This window comes from Pseudogymnoascus destructans (assembly GCF_001641265.1).
Source record: "Pseudogymnoascus destructans isolate 20631-21 unplaced genomic scaffold scaffold_16, whole genome shotgun sequence".
Classification (NCBI taxonomy): Eukaryota; Fungi; Ascomycota; class Leotiomycetes; order Thelebolales; family Thelebolaceae; genus Pseudogymnoascus; species Pseudogymnoascus destructans.
The window spans coordinates 141,457-160,062 of record NW_020167535.1 but is presented as its reverse complement, the minus strand read 5'-3'; the positions used below and the strand labels follow the sequence as shown (position 1 = coordinate 160,062).

At 45.8% G+C, this 18,606-nt stretch overlaps 5 protein-coding genes across 5 annotated transcripts; 4 read left to right on the top strand and 1 right to left on the bottom strand.

Annotated features, from left to right (window-relative positions):
* The first annotated feature begins 314 nt into the window (after positions 1–314).
* VC83_05806 (uncharacterized protein) lies at positions 315–2,060 on the top strand. The gene is made up of 3 exons (XM_024469420.1): positions 315–838; positions 887–1,756; positions 1,835–2,060. The coding sequence occupies exons 1-3, from the start codon at positions 464–466 to the stop codon at positions 1,913–1,915; spliced, it is 1,326 nt and encodes a 441-aa protein (XP_024322264.1). The 5' UTR covers positions 315–463; the 3' UTR covers positions 1,916–2,060.
* A 5,795-nt stretch (positions 2,061–7,855) lies between these two features.
* On the top strand, positions 7,856–8,381 carry VC83_05805 (uncharacterized protein; the record flags this gene model as incomplete). Its single annotated transcript, XM_024469419.1, has 2 exons — positions 7,856–7,980; positions 8,051–8,381. 2 exons carry the CDS (start codon positions 7,856–7,858, stop codon positions 8,379–8,381), a joined length of 456 nt encoding a protein of 151 aa, XP_024322267.1.
* Positions 8,382–8,709: 328 nt separating this feature from the next.
* VC83_05804 (uncharacterized protein) lies at positions 8,710–10,002 on the top strand. The gene has a single exon (XM_024469418.1). The coding sequence runs from the start codon at positions 8,789–8,791 to the stop codon at positions 9,641–9,643; it is 855 nt and encodes a 284-aa protein (XP_024322266.1). The 5' UTR covers positions 8,710–8,788; the 3' UTR covers positions 9,644–10,002.
* Positions 10,003–14,376: 4,374 nt separating this feature from the next.
* On the bottom strand, positions 14,377–15,088 carry VC83_05803 (uncharacterized protein; the record flags this gene model as incomplete). The annotated part of the gene is made up of 3 exons (XM_024469417.1): positions 14,377–14,701; positions 14,825–14,846; positions 14,968–15,088. The coding sequence occupies 3 exons, from the start codon at positions 15,086–15,088 to the stop codon at positions 14,377–14,379; spliced, it is 468 nt and encodes a 155-aa protein (XP_024322269.1).
* A 2,362-nt stretch (positions 15,089–17,450) lies between these two features.
* On the top strand, positions 17,451–18,249 carry VC83_05802 (uncharacterized protein; the record flags this gene model as incomplete). Its single annotated transcript, XM_024469416.1, has 4 exons — positions 17,451–17,844; positions 17,896–17,920; positions 17,988–18,082; positions 18,131–18,249. 4 exons carry the CDS (start codon positions 17,451–17,453, stop codon positions 18,247–18,249), a joined length of 633 nt encoding a protein of 210 aa, XP_024322268.1.
* Positions 18,250–18,606: the final 357 nt, after the last annotated feature.

The window sequence follows — 18,606 nt, the reverse complement described above, 5'->3', positions numbered from 1 at the left end:
ATCGAGCGTCACCGGCGTTGGTGAGCCCGATCGTCGTCGTCATCTCCCCACGAAAGCGATCGATACGTGCCCAGTGCGCCAGGGATGCTATGGCTGGACCCTCCCCGCGTGGAGATACCAAGCCCCGGCCGTTTGCCCCGCCGGCTGGACCCTCGCTCTTGCCATGGCAAAGCTTGTTTGGACCGCGAGTGGCCGTGGCAGGTACCACCGGTGAATCAAGAGGGCTATCTTAGGTAGATGGGCAGGGGCGATACTGCTCTTGATTCACAACATCGCCGGCATGGTGATATAAGTTAGTTCACTAGCTCTCAAACATCTCTGTCTCTCTATCTCTCTCTCAAATCGCATCCCGTATTCTATATTTCCTACCCTGTATCTTATTATCGCTCGAGACAAGAACTGTATTCATTACCACTCCTACATACCATTCTTATTTGAACTATTATCATTTCCATTCTCCGGCATGTCTACCCAGGACTTCTCCAAGATTAAGGTCGTCCCCAACAGCAACTATCAACACTCTGGCCTCAAGTCCTACGTTTATCTCCTTCAGAAATGGGGCTTCCGGCCCACCCTCCCTGGTCCATATGTACACGTCGACAAGGTTCTCCGGCAAGGATTCGGTTTTGGCTTCTTGAAGAAGATTATTGGGAAGACACGCACTGATAGTGCCTTGGCCAAGAAGGAGGGACCAGAGGAAGCTGCGGCGAAGGCAGAGGCCCGCGAAGTCCCTACGCAGGATATACAGTATGATTCAATATACCTCTCCGAGGTTTATATTGGCACACCTCCCCAGAGATTGTTGCTCGACTTTGACACCGGTTCTGCTGATACTTGGGTAAGCTATTCGACCACCCATATGAAGTTTTATGCTTATTCTGGCTAGGTCTGGTCCACCGAACTTCCCTCCAATATCCAGAAAACCGCCGGCCACTCCGTCTTCGACCCCAAAAAGTCTTCTACATTCAAGCCCATGAAGAATTCGACTTGGCGAATCTCATATGGCGATAACTCCTCTGCGTCTGGAATTGTCGGCATCGATAATGTGACGATGGGCGGTCTGACTGTTAAAAACCAAGCCGTCCAGCTTGCGAATAGAATGTCGAGCGAGTTTGTCACGATAACCGGCGACGGCCTTCTCGGTCTCGCATGGGGCCACATCAACACCGTCACCCCGAAGCAAGTGGCTACACCTGTCGCGAACATGATTGCGCAGGCCAACATCCCAAAATCTGCCGAGCTCTTCACGGTATATCTCGGCAGCTGGCGCGATGTAGATGACGAAGATAAAGGCGAAAGCTTCTACACCTTCGGGTACATTGACGAAAATACCGTCAAGAAGTCTGGTGAGGAGATCTACTGGACTCCTGTTGACAACTCGCAGGGCTTCTGGATGTTCGACTCCCCCTCTGCGACTGTCAACGGCAGGACTGTTCAGCGGAGGGGCAACACGGCCATTGCCGACACTGGGACTACGCTCGCTCTGGTCTCTGATGAAACGTGCAGGGCCATCTACGACGCTATCCCAGGCGCGACCTATGACTACTTTAACCAGGGCTACGTGTATCCGGCTGATACAACGGAGGATCAACTGCCTACCGTCACCCTCGCCGTTGGTGGCAAGCAGTTTGCTATCCAGAAAGAGGATCTCGGCTTTGCTGATGCCGGGAATGGGATGGTATATGGCGGAATCCAGTCTCGTGGGACGATGCCGTTCGATATCCTTGGGGATACGTTCCTGAAGGGGATCTATGCTGTAAGTTTGCCCATATTGACTGCTTTGTGGTTCCACGGAGGGTTTTTGAGTATGAAATGGTTGCTAACGGAAAGGCAGATCTTTGACCAGGGGAACAAGCGCTTTGGGGCTGTGAAGAGGATTGATACTACTACGAACTTGGCTGTCCCGAGATTCTAAATGAGTTGAGTTTGTTATGACGGTTTGACAACTTTTGGCGGGAAATTGCAATGGCTACCAGTTCGATGCTCTTCTGGCCAGACTTTGTACCAATGAGAATGTAGCATTATTGGATTTATATGCTGCTCCTGTTGGTGAATGTGAGACCTATGGGCTTTCCATAGAATAATTCCCGTGTTGTTCCAATCACGCTATAAAAACTAGCTTTTAGGCAACCACATACCCAGTGTTTCTAGTATTGCCCGTATACGGAGGCTCTCGTATTGCCCGTATACGGGCCCGTATTATACTTAAGTATTCATACGACCCGTATCATAACACCTCTCCGCCGCTAGTATTATACTTAAGTATTGCTAGCCATACTTCAGTATTATACTGGCAATACTTAAGTATTCCACGTGATCCTTTCACAACTTTCAGGTCGTCGTGAAAACTCTGAATTCTATCCTTACGTCTTATGATTCAGCCTACATCATGGCTTCTGAACCTTCTGATGTTGTATACTATCGAAAGTGAACAATTTAATCAGTTTGAACAGGATACTACAACCTCATCAACTATTGGCTGCTCTATTCCGTCCCAATCTACCTCCCGTACTACGTCAAAGGTAGCTAAGCTACGCACATCACCGATATGTTTACAAAAGTAGGATGTTATAAAATAACCTTCAATATCTACAGCACTATTACTGGCCAAACATGGACAAAACAATAATTCGATATGTCAAAAACTGCCATAGTTGTCAAAGATCGAAACCATCTCGAGATGCCTACAATGGGCTTCTACAACCAATCCCTATTGACAGTCGACCATGGATGGATATATCAATGGATTTTGTGACAGGATTACCACTCTGTGGAGTGAACAATGCTATCTTGGTTCTTGCATGCCGGTTGACGAAAGAAAGACATTTCATTCCATGTTTCGCTAGGCAAGAAGGGACTACTGCAGAAGCTACAGCACAGCTCTTACTTCGACATGTATGGAAGCACCACGGTCTACCGAACTCGATAATATTAGGCAGAGGTCCTCAGTTCATTGCAGAAGCCTGGAGTTTGCTCTGCAAAATTTGGAAAATTTCAGCCAAACTTTCAACTGCCTTCCACCCAGAAACAGATGGACAGACTGAGCGATTCAATGCAGAGCTCGAACGCTACTTGCGAGCTCATGTGAACTATCTTCAAGACAATTGGGTTTCATACTTGTGCATGGCGGAGTTTGCTGCCAACAGTTTGCCATCAGATGCAACTAAGACAAGTGCGTTTTTTGCGAACAAGGGCTATGAACTAAGAATGAGCTTCGATACAGAGCAGCAAGCATATCACGAAGCCAAACAAGAGTACAAGAACATAGCTCAGACCATGGCAAAGGTTTGGGAGTTTCTGCAGGATGAAATCGCGCTCTCGCAAGCAAAAATGGAACATTTCGCAAACAAGAAAAGGAAACCTGCACCGCGCTATCAAGTGGAAGACAGAGTATGGCTTTCAACTCGAAATATAAAGACACAGAGGCCATCAAAGAAGCTAGACCACAAGCAAGTGGAACCTTTTGAAATTCTAGAGCGAATTGGGCAAGTTGCATATCGGCTCAAACTTCCAAACAGCATGAAGATTCATCTAGTCTTTCATGCTAATCTATTAAGACTCGACTCAAATGATGCAATGGAAGGGCAGCAACAGGAGCCAGAGCCTCCAGTCATTGTCAATGGCGAAGAGGAGTGGGAAGTTGTAATGGTGGGTGCACCAGATGTGAGAATCTAGCCACCCAAGGAAGGGATGATTTTACTAAGACAACACACTGTCTTAGGAAACAGAGCCAAAGGGTTGTAGCTTAGACTATTCCACAACGCAGCAATCAGGTGTGTGATGTAGTGAAGTGGTTCAGACAAGTTGCAACAAATGTTGAGTCTGGGAACTCAGGGGTAAGTCAGAGGTTAACACCTCACTGACTTTTCAGAAACAAGGAGTAACAAGATGAATGCTTGGAAGCTTGTAAAAGACGTGGAAGTATGTGATAATCGATTTACTGTATTGTCTGCTTGCCCTTTCTTAAGGAAAGGGCAATCCTATTTATGCCAAAGGAGTGTAGTTCTCTCATTTTCCATGACTTTCCATGACTAACCAGGCTTGGTAAATGTATTAGAAATCAAGTGCGACCCACAACTAGCTTGCTAATCATGTAGTGAACGTAAGAGAATCCCATAGAACCATCTCTTGGGTTCCTAGCCTATAGGAAGTGAAAAGGAGGTCCAAGGTCAGAGTACCTATAGATAAATTATGTCATAACTTAACCAATCTTGTGGGTAACTAAGGAGCGATGACGTGTAATGAATCATAGAGGGTTGTAGAAGCTTCTAGAGCTATCGTTCATGTTCCTAGGCCTCTAGTCGGTAGAGATATGCCATGTGGTAGTATTGGCCCACCCCCTTAAGGAGGAGATTTTCTTAATAACTTGTTCAATGAGTGTCCAAATGATATGCCGTGATGTATGTAGCATAAACAGATGTAGTAGAAGAGTTTGCAGCAATCGTTGAGTAGTATTGCTTCTGTTGTTGGTGTGATAAGCCAAGATATGTATGGTGACTTGTAGGTTTGAGGAGGAGATTTCTAAGTTTGCTCTTGAGTTTGATAGCAAACTGAGTGCAACGAATGTCAGTATGACAGAAGTGGACGAAATCTGTAAGGATGCCTCCTTACCTAGATACTCGAAGGACCCGCCTCAGAGCTGTTACGGTCACCACGGGCATGAAAACCGACTCAATGCTGTTTCGTACCAGTTAAGGAGCACATAGCGAGTTACACTATAGTGGGGAACAGTAAGGTTGTAAGGTTCGGGATTGATGTGGACCTGTTGCGGTGGAAGGTTTAGGGCTAGGGTTGGATTAACCGACTTGGACCCATTTCAGGTATGTAAGGAAACAAACTCAACGGGGTCCCCCCCTTCATCTTTTTTGTATCCTTTGTAGTAGACCTATAGGATAGCATCTGTTTAGCCTCCGACTCGCACTCTCATATGCTATTACTGTGAGCTGGGTGCCCTGTGTCCTTACAAAATCCTTGACTCCAAAATTATTCGAAAGAAGCTTTTCTACAAGGCAGCTTGGAAGAACTTGAAAATGGGATTTCTTGATCAGGAGATCAACTCTGGAGTAAGGGGGGGGTAGTATTACGATATCAAGTGTGCCTTGCAGCTCGAGTGGGGGTTCAGGGGTTGTGGGAAGCTTTCTGGGATTAGAGCGATGTTTTCAGTTGTGGAGTTAATTCTCAGAACTGGTCTCGCTAAAGAGAATTCACTCCACAACAACATAGCTGTATATAGATCGAGCCACTGCTCGAGTGCTCCTCTTCTTTTTCCTTTCTTCTCTAGATTGAGTTTAATTCATAATACCCAACTGGCTCCCTATGCCTTGGTGAACTGTGACATATACAGCTTTCTTACCTCTAAAGATTATACAAGCTGATAACAGGAAGGAGTTTAAAGGAGCCTTACTTATCCTACTACGTAAGTATGGAATTCAAGTAGTAAATAGAGCGCTACGGTCACTACAAACACAAGGCCTAGTTAAGCAGGCAAATGGAGTCATTAAGAATAAGCTATGAGCAAATAGATCATAGGTCTACAGAGTGGAAGGATAGGCTACTTAAGGTTACACTTGCAATAACACCCAAATCCACTCTACTATTAGGTGTGCACCAGCTGAGCTGCTATTCCAAGACAGGAGTTCTCATATTAACTGGCTTAATAGCCAGGCCTAGAAGGATATTGCAATTAGAGTTGAGCAGGAAGCTATAGGCTCGAGCTAGAACAGCTTAGAATTGAGCTCTCTAGCTTAGGGCTCAATTCTGAGCCTAGCTCTAGCCCTAAGCTTAGGCTCAAAATAGAGCTAGAGCGAGAGCTCAATTCCAGACTCTAGGCTTAAGCTGGAACTTGAGCAGGAGCTAGGCTCTGAACTCAAGCTCAAGCTCAAGCTCAAGCTAGAGCTTAGGATATAGCCTAGCTCAAGAGCTCAATTCTAAGCTCTGGCGTGGGACCTAGGCTCAAGTGCCAGCTTAGCCTAGGACTAAGCTTCGGGTGTTACGACGGAACAAGAAGGCTGGCCAACTACAGGACAGGAAGGAGGGAGGTCGCATGAGACCGGCCCTGGTACCTGGAGGGGCAGCGGGGAATAGTAGTTCCGAAAGTATCACGTGATGGACTCGCAGGATGATGAGAAGAATCCTAAGAGTCCAGGACTCCGAGGACTCGAGTGAGTTCCCAGGAGTCCACTAGGCACGACGCCACTATATAAGTAGATAGTATTTCCTTAGATAGGAGCTTCGTGCTCAACTCAATACAGTATTTGTTATATACTAGTAACGTGTTACTTGAAGCCTTTGTGTCCGATCCCCTGCCTCCTCTGATAAGTAAACCTTTACGCAAGAGAACCTCTGTGTCTTCTATCGTTTAGAAGTCAGCGTTACATCGGGCTACACCCGACCCTGTAATTAAGAGAGCTATAGCAGCTACTTAAAGAGCGACGGCTTCTATGATATGTAAGTATACAAAGAAGCATGATATCTAACACTTTGATATTAGAGCTATAGTCTCTATAAAGGTGCCTTGAGAGGATAGAACCTCAACTGATAATAAGAGGCTCTTTGCACACATTCTAGAAGAGCCTTACCCTCATAGATACCGGATTCTTACACACTCTGGTATTATACAACGCCTTATATCTACAAACTCACTTGGAGTTGTAGACTAGTTGCTTTGTAGAAGTAGGAATTTGGATCTCAGACCATATCCAAATTCCTACTTCTACAAAGCAACTAACGCTAGGGCTTGCAGCTAGAGAGGCTTCTACAAGCGCACAGGTTGGGGTATCATGCCAATGTAAGGGTCAATGTAGTACAAAGAGGTGCTGTTGTTATAAGGAAGTAAAGGAGTGTAGCGTGCACTGCCATAATGATGACCATAACTGTGGCAATTTATCAAGTCTAGCTACTCGTATAGAAATAACTTTAGTTGAGGGGCCTCGTCGGAAACGAGCACTGGCAGACACTGCTGGAAATGTAGTATAGAGCATCTATTTACTATTCTATTATACTACTTTATAGTTGGGCCGGCCACTTAGCCAATGGGCCGGCCCATTCGCAAAGTGAAAACTTGGCGGCAGACACAACCACCAAAAGACAAATTCTCACTATCAAATGATCACCGAAGCCAGCCCAAAAATCCAAACTCTCCAAACCTACAGCCACGATCAAAACCTCAACACACCCCACTACAACTGCTTCGAACGATGACACCGCCACCTGCCCCACACCCAACCGCCTCCGCGGGAAAATCATCCCCCACTTCCCGTCCCATTCTATCCCTGCTACGATCGCCTTCTACACCTCCATCCTTGGCTTCACTCTAGGAGGCACACGTCCATGATGACCACCCCCTTGCCGGAGCGGGGGAGCCGACGTTTGCGTCACTGATTGGGACAAGGCTGCGGCGAATATTTATTTCTTCTTGACGGTGGATGGGCAGGATCGGGGGAGGGTGATGGGAGAAGGGGTCTGGAGAGAAGGAGGGGGGGGACTGGGGGATCGTGGATGAGATTGGGGACAGGTAGTGGGGTTATAGGGATTTTTCGGGTAAAGGATGGGGATGGAAATCTGCTGAGCTTCTTCTGCTTTCTGGAGGATGGGGAGGATGAGGAGGAGGAGAAGGCGGCGCAGGATGCATAAGCTCGTATTCATAGTTTGATTCTTCGGGATTCTTGGTATGCACTGTTGTGGTGGCACAGGCCTAGAATTCTATAACGACACAAGATGGGCGAGCATCGCCGACACGAAAGGGTTCATCGTTGTCTATCCCAACACCCCCAACCTTAAAGACCACTACTGGGATATAGCATGCAAGCAAACTCTCACACACGATGGCGGTGGTGACTCTCAGTCCATCTCAAACATGGTGAAGTACATCATTGCCAAGTATAACGCCGACAAGTCCAAAGTCTTCATGACCGGCAGGTCATCGGGGTCAATGATGACCAACGTGATGGCGGCCGCATATCCCGAGATCTTCGTCGCTGGGTCCGCATACGCTGGTGTTTCCGCTCCACCTCTGGGCCTGCCCAGAGGTGGACTACTGGAATGCCGATAGTGCGCAAGGGAAGATCATTAAGACCGGAGCTGAGTGGGCTGCCATTGCTAGGGACATGTATCCCGGCTACACCGGAGCGTATCCAAGAATGCAATTTTGGCACGGGACTGTCCACGGTATCCTCAACTACCAAAATTTACATCAAGAGGTAAAGCAGTGGACGACTGTCTGGGGTGTTGCGGATGTGCAGCCGGTGACATCGACTGATTCGCCCGAGGCTGGATATACGAGGGTGAACTATGGTGATAAAGTAGAGAGCGTCAGTGCTGATAATATTGGCCATGATATACCGGTAAATGAGGAGGAGTCGCTGAAGCGGTTCGGGATCTAAGCTGGGGATATGTGGTCCCTGTGTTGCTTAAAAGTTCGGAGGGCGGGTCTTGATAGATATGAATTGATACCTGTAAATTAATGACAATCCAAAATATCTCCTTAGATCAATTTACGGGCAATTAAGTTATCAAACTTATCAAATGCCGTTTAAATGATCTAAGTTTCAGTTATTTCATATACAGTAAACACCAATTGATTTGATCCAGGGGCAGTTGCGAGAACGGGAACTAATCGCTAGTGTCAATCATCAACTAGTTAAATCGAAGCCGAGGTATATCCCCACCCTTCAAAACCGGCGGCTTTTGACGGTAGTAGCACGTGTCAGGCAGTCCTGGATCTCAGGGCAAGGTTGGAGAACAGCTTCTTTCAAACTTTTCAAACCTATTAGACCTCCTTGCTACCATCATGTCGTTTAATATCTCGGACTCAATCCCGGTTCTTCCTCCATATGCGGCCGTGTATCTCCTCTTGGTTGCCCTCCCTGTGCTGGTAATCTCCGAAACCACATCCTCCCTCGCCGGCCATGCAGTTTTCAAGATCATCTGTTCCACAGCATTTGCTAGTGGGCCACTCTTATTAAAAGAATGGTCGCCCTACGACACTCTCATAATATATGGCCTCGTCCTATCTTTCATCGGCGACATATGCTTAATTCCCTCTGGGAATGAATACTACGACTCCAGCTCCAAATCGGTGGAGTCCTCCAAGGCCGCCAGGAAAGGCAACACCTCGCGTGATGCACCAAAAGAAGTAGAAATATCTACTTCATTCAAGCTGGGCATCCTCGCATTCGCCGGCGCGCATATAGCCTATATCCTTGCCTTCCTTCGCAATGCCGACGAAGTTTCCCAGTCGACGCTTGTAATCACGTTCGTGGCATCGATGGCGGCCGGGAAATGGCTCGGTGCCATCTACCCAGGGCCGACATCCACGAAATCGAGCAACGTTCTCAACCTCTCCATTGCTGCCGAAATGCGGCCCCTGGTTTCCGTGTATGCAACTATCATCAGCTCGATGCTGGCCGTAGCGGCCGCTACTGCCGCCCCAGCTTCCTCCAACTGGCCGCGCCAACGGCTTCTAGGAGCCATCATGTTTGTCCTCAGCGATCTTTTCGTTGCGGCGGATGCGTTTGGGGACTCGGGCGTAGCAAGGAGAGTCAAGAAGGCGACCATTAGGCGGAATTCCGTCATAAAAATTGCTGTGGGATGGGGTCTTTATTTTTGGGCACAGATGATTTTGGCTGGGACGCTTTACGTATGAGCCAAGAGGCTTCCGCGGCACTTCTGAGAGCTTTGCTATCCTTTCATATGCTATGAAGCCGGAACGCTAGGGTTGGCGTTATTCCATTGAGTCAGTTGTGGTCCCTGTTACCTTCTCATAGTTGTTTTCCACAGCGGCTCTCATTTGGGCTCGCGGTGCCCTCCTTCCAGTCATAAGCTCAAACTGTGCAAATCCTTGCGCCGGTATGAACTCTAAACCATCAACCATAACCCAAGCCCGCCCCGTCTTCTGACGAAAGCGTCGTATCACAAGAGGCGTATTCAGTGGCTTATATGCCAACTATCAAATGTACCTGTTATTATCTAGTTTATTGAATACAAAGGAGCTTTGAAGGGGCCTGAAAAGATAAAATATAGTCCTCCTGACGGGCTCCCTAGCCACTGTTCTGGAACCTCAAAATCTGTTGGGCTATAGATCTCTACCTCGTAGGCAGGTACACAGGAAACCCAAGAAAGTAGGCTGCCGGTACTCGGCAGGCCAAGGTTCGTTTCTTGTTCGCAAAACAGTAACGACCCTTTCATTCGCTGATAAGGCTCCAGCCCAAGAGTTGAAATGATCTGCAACCGTTTCCGCATTCTTAGGCGTTCGATTGTAAATAAATATATTCCGACATCCTAGCAGGATCATAGCATATATTGAAGCTCGTGCCATCCCTCCTGCACCTATAACAAGTCCGGTTGTCTTTGACGGTTGCACGACGTTTCTCGGAGTGGCGTTCCGCCGAAGACATGCTAATATGCCTAGAAAATCAGTGTTGTCGGCGAACCAAGCACATACACGACCAGCGTGGCCCCGTCTATTGGCTTGATTGAGTAAAAAATCGTCGGACCCATCTGGGAGAGCACACAATCACACCTTAGAGGCACCAATTGCTTTTGCGTGGCGGGTGAGTGCTACACAGCGCGACATGATTTCGACTTTGAAAGGCTGGCTAATCCCAGCACCTCCAAAATGGGGGTCCTGTGATAATGCAGCTAGCTCGTCGAGTGATGAACCAGTGTACCTATAGTACTGTCCTTTCATCCCAAGGTGTGCATAAGCGGTCTCATGCATCATTGGCGACAGAGAGTAGTTGACATGGCGGCCGAAAGTGACAAATTTCAGGCCATCAAGTACACCCGTTTCGTACAGATTCTCCATTGCTTCCTGTGCGGTGATCAAAAAGTTCTCGGGTCGGCTATCTTTTTGTCTAATCGCAGGGTTAGTAACAGGGCTAAATATTGTGTTTGCAATCACAGAGGCCTTCCCCAAAGGCCCAAGATTGTACACAATAAGTAGTGTGCGTTATGGGTAACCGACCCCACCGGGTAACCTAACCCAGACCGGCCCATGGGTCGGTCTGGGTGGAAAACTTCCACCCAGACCATGGGCCGGTCTGAAGCCAATAACCCACGGGTACCCACCGGTCTGCCAAGAAACCAGTCACGGGACATTTACACTTGCTATCACGTGTACTTTATATATGTGAGTGTAGTTTGTATAGGACGTATAATTTACAAGCAATTACTATATTTATTACTATAGATCTATGTTACGCCATGACTCCTGAATTTCCCGACCAGACCGAGACTTATTACGGACCTGGCTTAACTCAACTGTTTCAACTACTGCCTTCTGGGGCAACTGGGCCCCATTATCCTTCCGTGATTTCTTTGCAATAGGAAGTGAAGGTAGTAAATAATCACCCTCACTCTGGCTAGGGGGTACCCCCTCAAAATCGTCTACCTCATGGTCAATAAAGTCAAAAGTTGAGAGACCAACTTGACTTTGGTAACGAACTTGGCTTTGCTGGCCTTGTGACCGCTGTACCCTTGGCAAGCTATGGAGACCTCGTCGTGATTGAACAAATTCAAACCGGTCTTTGTTCCGCCTTGTCCGGTCATAGGTATTTGGCTGCCTTGGGCTTCGGTCTGGAATGTACTGTAGTGCCATCTTCTCCTGGATATTATCAATTAGAGCATTATACTCAAATGATAGTTCCTCATCATTCATATAGGTTGAATCAATAATATCCGTAACTGAGTAGTGTTCAAAGAGCTGTTCCCGTTCGATTTTCTGTCGGTAGAAGACAAGCATAATACCCCTTATTGTCTCAGGGGCCATCTGGTTGTGCCTATAATTGCAGACAGCACGGGCAGTACTAAAGACCCGCTCAACGAGGGCTTCAGATGCAGGAATACAAAGTATATCCCGGGCCATAGCAGCAAGCCCAGGGAATAATCGCTCGTTATCTTTCCACCATAATAATGGTGGTTGGTGGGAGGGTGCTAGTAAAAGTTAGTAATTATTACTATAATTATTACTATAGACTTACGGAGAGCAAGGTACCGCTCAATCTCTCCTCCCTGGTCAGTGGCCTGACTTAAGGAGTTATAGCTTCGCTTCCGATTTAACATTAAAGCCATTGGGTCCTTGTCTAGTTCTGTATACTGTGACTGGTGCTGCTTTGACCTTTCTTGGTTGGCGTAATGTTGAGTATATAGTGCCCGGAATTGCTTCTCAAAATGCCTCTGCCAGTTTGTTTCAGGATTTAACCAACAATAGTCAGGGTTAAACACTTACATCTTTAACTGGGGAGATAGAATAGCTCCAAAGGCATAGAAGCTTCCAGTACCTGTACAAGATCTTGTATAATACTTGTCAAGCTTTTGAATAGCTTTATCAATAGCTATAAGAAGCTTTTTGATCCATGGGTCTTGTAGTGGCTTTAGCCGACGGGTACACTCCTCAAGCCCTTCAAATAGCTCGTCATATGCTGGTAAAACAAAGCCTAGTCGAGCACCACTTGCTATACCCATGTTTGAGGTCCAGAAGCTAAACTGGCGAGTAACATCAATAAGGTAGGTGATGTGTTTCCACTCTGGGGGACTAATATGAAATATATTAGCTGCAGTAAACTCAGTTGTAAACTTATTCACTTGGAGTAAGACTGCTCATAGCATCATATGTAGGGTTGAGTCCCATCGCGTTAACACATCTTGGATAAGTCGTAAGACCTTTGCTCCATCTTTAATACACTGTCTTTGGATTCCCATAAATCTCTCTCTTCGCTGTGAACTTGAATTCACAAAGACAGCTAGCTTCCGAAGCTAGTTTTATATTAGTGGCAATTACTATAAAAATTACTATAAACATACCTTGGCAAGGGTCCATGGAAGGCCCCTCTCTTTACTTAGATCTCTAATCTCATTGGCTGAATTTTCATCCCAGTCAGTCTGTAGCTCTGAGTTTGTTGGGTTTAATCGGATTGACCCAAGGAGAGCCTTTTGTGCAAACTGGACAATATGTGCGAAGCATGGTATATGGTGAATGACTCCATCATGGTATCTTGTTGGCTCTGATGATAGCTCTTTTACCATGTCGTTAATAACCCCCATCATTGAAGTATTATTACTTGCATTATCAGTTGTAATACAATGAACTCTACCATCGAGGTGATATTGGGATATAACATGCTGGACAATGGTTGCAAGATCTTTCCCTGTATGGGCTCCATCAAGATACTCAAACCCAATTAAAGCCTCACGGTATTCCCATTTATCAGTAATGAATGTTGCCATAATACCCATAAAGGAGTGCCTTGTTCCAGGGCTAGACCAATTGTCAAGAGATAATGCACACCTTGCCCCAGTACAAGACCATGAAGGGCAATCTGCTGTGCATTACTAACCATAACATCAAGGCGCCGCCGTAAGGTTGTTGGTGAAGGAAGTGGATATTTCTGATTCTGCCATAATGCCATCTCTCCCCAAATAGGATTCTCAACAGATCGGAATGATATGTTAAGAGATACTACAGTCTCAAGAACGTAACTGTAGAATGCTCCTTTGGGTCGTCTTCTGGTTGTAGCCGCATACTCTAAATAATAGTTAGGTATGTTTATAGTAATAAGTATAGTAATATGTAATATTGCTTACTGGAGAGGATTGCGAGAGGCGGAGCTGGCTCTGATGTAATGTAGAATGGTTTGATGACTTCCTTATACACCCAGCTGATCGAAGGTGAGTGCTCATTGTGCTTGTCCCTGAGCCTTTAATACTTGGGTGGATGAGTATTTTCAAACACCTCTGGCAAACAATTACTGGTTCCCCAGTTGATTTTCGAGCTCCTTGGTCAAAGTGTCTCCATGATAATGAGGTCCGGGTTGTTGACCCCCAGTTGATTTGCTTATCAGTGCTTAAAAACATATTTGGCTGCTCTTTATACCAGGACTGGTAATGCCACCAGTCGTTGAATAGGTCTGCCTTTGAAGGCGTCCACTTTAGCACATTTAGACCTTGGATCTTTTCTAGCCCATCCCATTGGTTGTTAAGTTGTTGGGAGGACTCAATCTCAGGTGTTCTATTACTAGATAAAGGCTCATCAAGAGAGAATACATCGCTATAAGGTTGTGCTGGCGAACTTAAAGATTGGTTATAAGACATAATATTTTAAAATATTCAATATTATATTATTATAAGGAAAATAAAACAGTCAACCTGAATATTTATTAAGGTCTACATCTATTCTATACGTACTTCTCTATTTCGCTTAAATTCACCTCTTTAAAATATTTTAGATTACTTGTGGAGTATATGGTAGTAGCGTGTTTTGGTATTATGGGCCTATAGCCTTATAAGCCAATTATAGTAATATTTATAGTAAACTAAGAAGTGGTAGCGTCAACAGTAGTGTATTGATCTACCTAGACTATTGTAGAAGAAGAAACTAATCTACATTTCGTAGAACTGGCTGAGAAACTCCTCTGATTCTTTTGTTGGAGGCAACAGTACCAATGTATCATCGGATGGCAAGACCCACTTGAAATTGGTAGGCTCGGTTTCTTCAGCCAACATCTCCCAAGCTTCATATGCTCTGCCAGCATCAAGATCAACATGGAAACCATGCTGAGTAGTATCGTAATTATCAGGGTACCACTCAGCTGGCCCAGGAAGATATGCAATGTCACCATCAAGATTCCATGAGGTGAAGTTTCTCCAAACAGCCATTTCCGTCTTTGAGAAGTATAGATGTGGCGGAACCTTGTTGTAGTAGATCCTAGAGATGTTAGCTAGTTACTATAATTATTACTACGGAGGTGTTGTTCATAAGTTTTGTGAGTGGGTCAGGCTAGGGCCCCCTGCGTAGGCTGGCTTGGCAATTATGGCCTGGCCAAAGTACCGATTCTCACGCGTCATGAACACTTGAGTGTGAGAGCAATCAATTCTGTAGAATAATGACAATCAATTCTGTAGAATAATGAGTAGAGTAGATATCTACCCTATATAAAACTATACTATAAGCCTAGTACTCTGTGTGCATACCATTTGCAGCAATTACTGCTGCCATACGTGTAGGCATACTATTAAGGAGAGCATTAAGCTCAGCTTCTCCAACTTGCTCCCACGCTTCCTTAACAGCTACACGGAGCTGGTCGTAGGACATATGTTCTGGATGATTATCTTGTAGATAATTCTTCATAATATGCCACACCCATTCAATTGGGTTGAGATCTGGTGAATACGGGGGCCATTCTATAGGGCAAATACCACGGGATCTCAACTCTTCATATGTTGCACCTGCTCTATGACCTGGAGCTCCATCTTGCATCAATGTAAGGCCTGGGTGTAGGCGTAGCCAGCCGTGGATTAGAGGGACAGTATGAGCCATATAGGACTCAGCTCCTATTTTCCCATATTCCTTCTCCCAAAATAGTATAGGACCCTTTCCAAGACCACCTGAGAAGCAGCCCCAGAACATCCAACCTCTAGGGATTGTTAGTAAATCCTATAGTAAATAGGAGTCTCTTACCTTCTCCGTTGTACTCTATCTACAACACATGTCTCATCCCACATTTCCCCTGCTTTTCGAGTAACCCACGTACGAGTATGGCAGCCTCCCGTTACCCACGTCTCGTCAGTCCAAAGTATCCTATTCCAATCATTCCGTACCCAATCCTTATGTTCAATAGCCCATGAAAGTCGCTTTTGTCGATTTGTCTCTGAGATAATAGGCTTCCGCATAGCAACCCCTTAATAATTATTAGTCTATATAGTAGTAAAGTAGAGAGGGATACTCACATCGATTATAGCCTCTCACAGACAGAGCGCAGGTTAGGACAAGCCGTGAGCATGGAATATTAAGAATGCGTATTATATTTGTATATGGCATATGCCTATTCATGCGAGATGAGGCTATAAACTCAATAACCTCTTGAACTTACTCATCGGATAGAATAAGTGGCCTACCCGAACGCTTCTTCAGAGTTGGAGGGCCCTGGCAAGCATACCAAGCCTGCCGTTCCGTGCAGCCAATATAGGCTGCAATTTTTTGGAACTCCCAATCTAGGGAGCGTAGTAGTGCGCAACGAAGCCACTCATTGCGAGTAAGATGAGGCATTGTAGTTATTGAAAGAGTATGAATTTCCTACATATAAAATACAATAGTAGGAATTTTGACACGTTAAAAAGGTACAAACAAGCCTACGCGTACCCATGCTCCAACCCATGCCCAACCCCCGGTCATCTCACGACCCACTCACAAAACTTATGAACAACACCTCCGTATAGTTACTTACCCTGTAGTTGGATCAATTGCAGGGGGGCAATTTCTCAAGGAAGTCTGGGTCTGTGTTGACCTTCTTCATTAGTCGTAACGTTGATTGGTATGCAACCCTCCACTTTCGGCGCCAGAGGGAGAATCCCAACTGATCCACCTTCTATATTATATTAGTAAAGTTCAAATGTAATGGGTAATGGGTTCTCATCCATACCTTGGTTGTAGCGACAGATTGTGCCACCATTTCTCTCTGGATCTTCTGAATTCCAACATCATCAACGCCATTGGCCTTCTCATCTTCCCTCCACATAGCCTCTTGCACTACCTCATCATCCTCATCCTCGGTTTCCCAAGCAATGTTTCTGTCGTCCCAAAGAGAATATGCCCCCCCTCCCTCACCAATCCCAAGACGTTGCTGAACAACAGTTGCATGCTTTCCATCACGTACACTGTTTCTATGTTACTATACTTATTACTATAACAGTGGATAGGAATAGATCTTACCGCTTGAGAGCTACCTCGGTCTTTTTGGCTTCTACTCGACGTTCTTGAGCTTGGCTGTCGAGGTTCTTGAACTCAGAAGTTGCCCGGAGATTTCGCAAGGCATATGAAACAGCAGCTGTATCTGCCCTCTTGGCATTGTCGATTGTGCGTTCAACTTCACTCATGTTGTTGCGGCGTTTTGTGACCTGCTGGGTATTCTTGTTCTTTGACTTCTCGTCGTCGTTCTTCATTTTCCAACCATCGTGGCTGTCTTACTATAACAATTACTATAAAGTAAGTAGAAAGGATTGAGTAGATTTACCTCCTTGATCTTAGAAGTGTCGGTGGTGTTGGGGGTGTTGGGGGTTGAAGAAGAAGGTTGAAGAAGAAGGTTGAAGAAGAAGGTTGAAGAAGAAGGTTGAAGAAGAAGGTTGAAGAAGAAGGTTGAAGAAGAAGGTTGAAGAAGAAGGTTGTTGTTGTTAAACACGTCAATAAGGTCGCTTACTATTGTTGTCCTTACTATTGTTGTGGGAGAATTCACCTTTATCGCCTACTACCGTACAAAAAGTGAAGCTGAAGACATTTTACTAAGCGAGCTAACTCACAACCCCAACCCCAACAACCTCACCCTACCTTTATTTTTCCTACACAACACCCCCCCGACCTTCAGATCAACATGGCTATGTGAATTGCTACTGGCTGGCAAACTGGTAAGTAAAGCACCCAAATCTTATAGTAATACTTATAGTAACCCTCTTTTAGTGTCATGGATCTGGATGCTGCCTACGATGCCCCTGATCCAGTCACAAGCTCCGAATCTGAAACTGAGCCCGATGGAAAAAAAGCCCCACTCAAACAATCCCACAAATTCATGCAACTGACCAACTATTCACTTTGGTCACGACAACCACAAGTACAACCAGCACTTGAGCCAAACACTCCAACTTGCCAGAGTGCACGCCTTCAACTCCAGACCCCTCCAGCAACACAACACAAGGTTCGGAAAGGTCCAATTCCAACGTTTGCGCCTGGTCAAAAGTTCAGCAAGAAGATGCCGGCCCAAAAGACTGCTGGAAAGGCTCCAAGAAAGACCTCAGGGATCAGCGGAAAGAAGATTGTGAAGAAGGCCGCGAAGAAAAGCCGTCGTTATAAGCCTGGTAGTAAGTTGATTACTATAACTATTACTATAAATCCTTTCTGATCAAAAACAGCCGTTGCTCTCCGACAAATCAAACAGTACCAAAAATCGACAGAACCTCTCCTTCCCCGTGCGATTCACGCGACTTATCCGTGAGATCATCAGCGACTTGCGCCCTCGCGAGGACTTTCGGCTTCAGTCTTCTGCAATTTCTGCTCTCCAGGAAGCTGCAGAAACTACACTCGTCAAGGAGTTTGAAAGTAAGTGAGTCTACACGTTTATAGTAATCATTATAGTAATTGTTATAGTGACCCAGCTGGCTGCTATCCACGCAAAGAGAGTCACAATTCAACAGAAGGACATGAAGCTTGTCCAGCAGGTGCACTTACACATGACAGGGTTTTCATTTTCAGGCCAACTAAAATAGGAGAGATGGAAGATACCAGGAATAGGGCAAATGAGTAGCAGGATACAGATAGTAGAAATCCAATGAAACGTTTCTACTATATTGGTCTATTGTAACTGTATAGTAATAACTATAGTAACGATTGTATTTGTGGCAACCCATCATGTGTGGCAACCCATCACGTGTGACAATTTATCAAACGTGATGGGTTGCCAAGGAACCGCTGGGTGCCCACGTCGGTCTGGGTGGTTTCTTCAGTATTTCCAACCCAGACCGTGGTCTGGGTTGGAAAATCTTCAGACCGGCGGTTTGCAACCACCGGTTACCCATGACGCACACTAACAATATGCTTCGGTTGGCGAGTCGAAATTGTGGCAA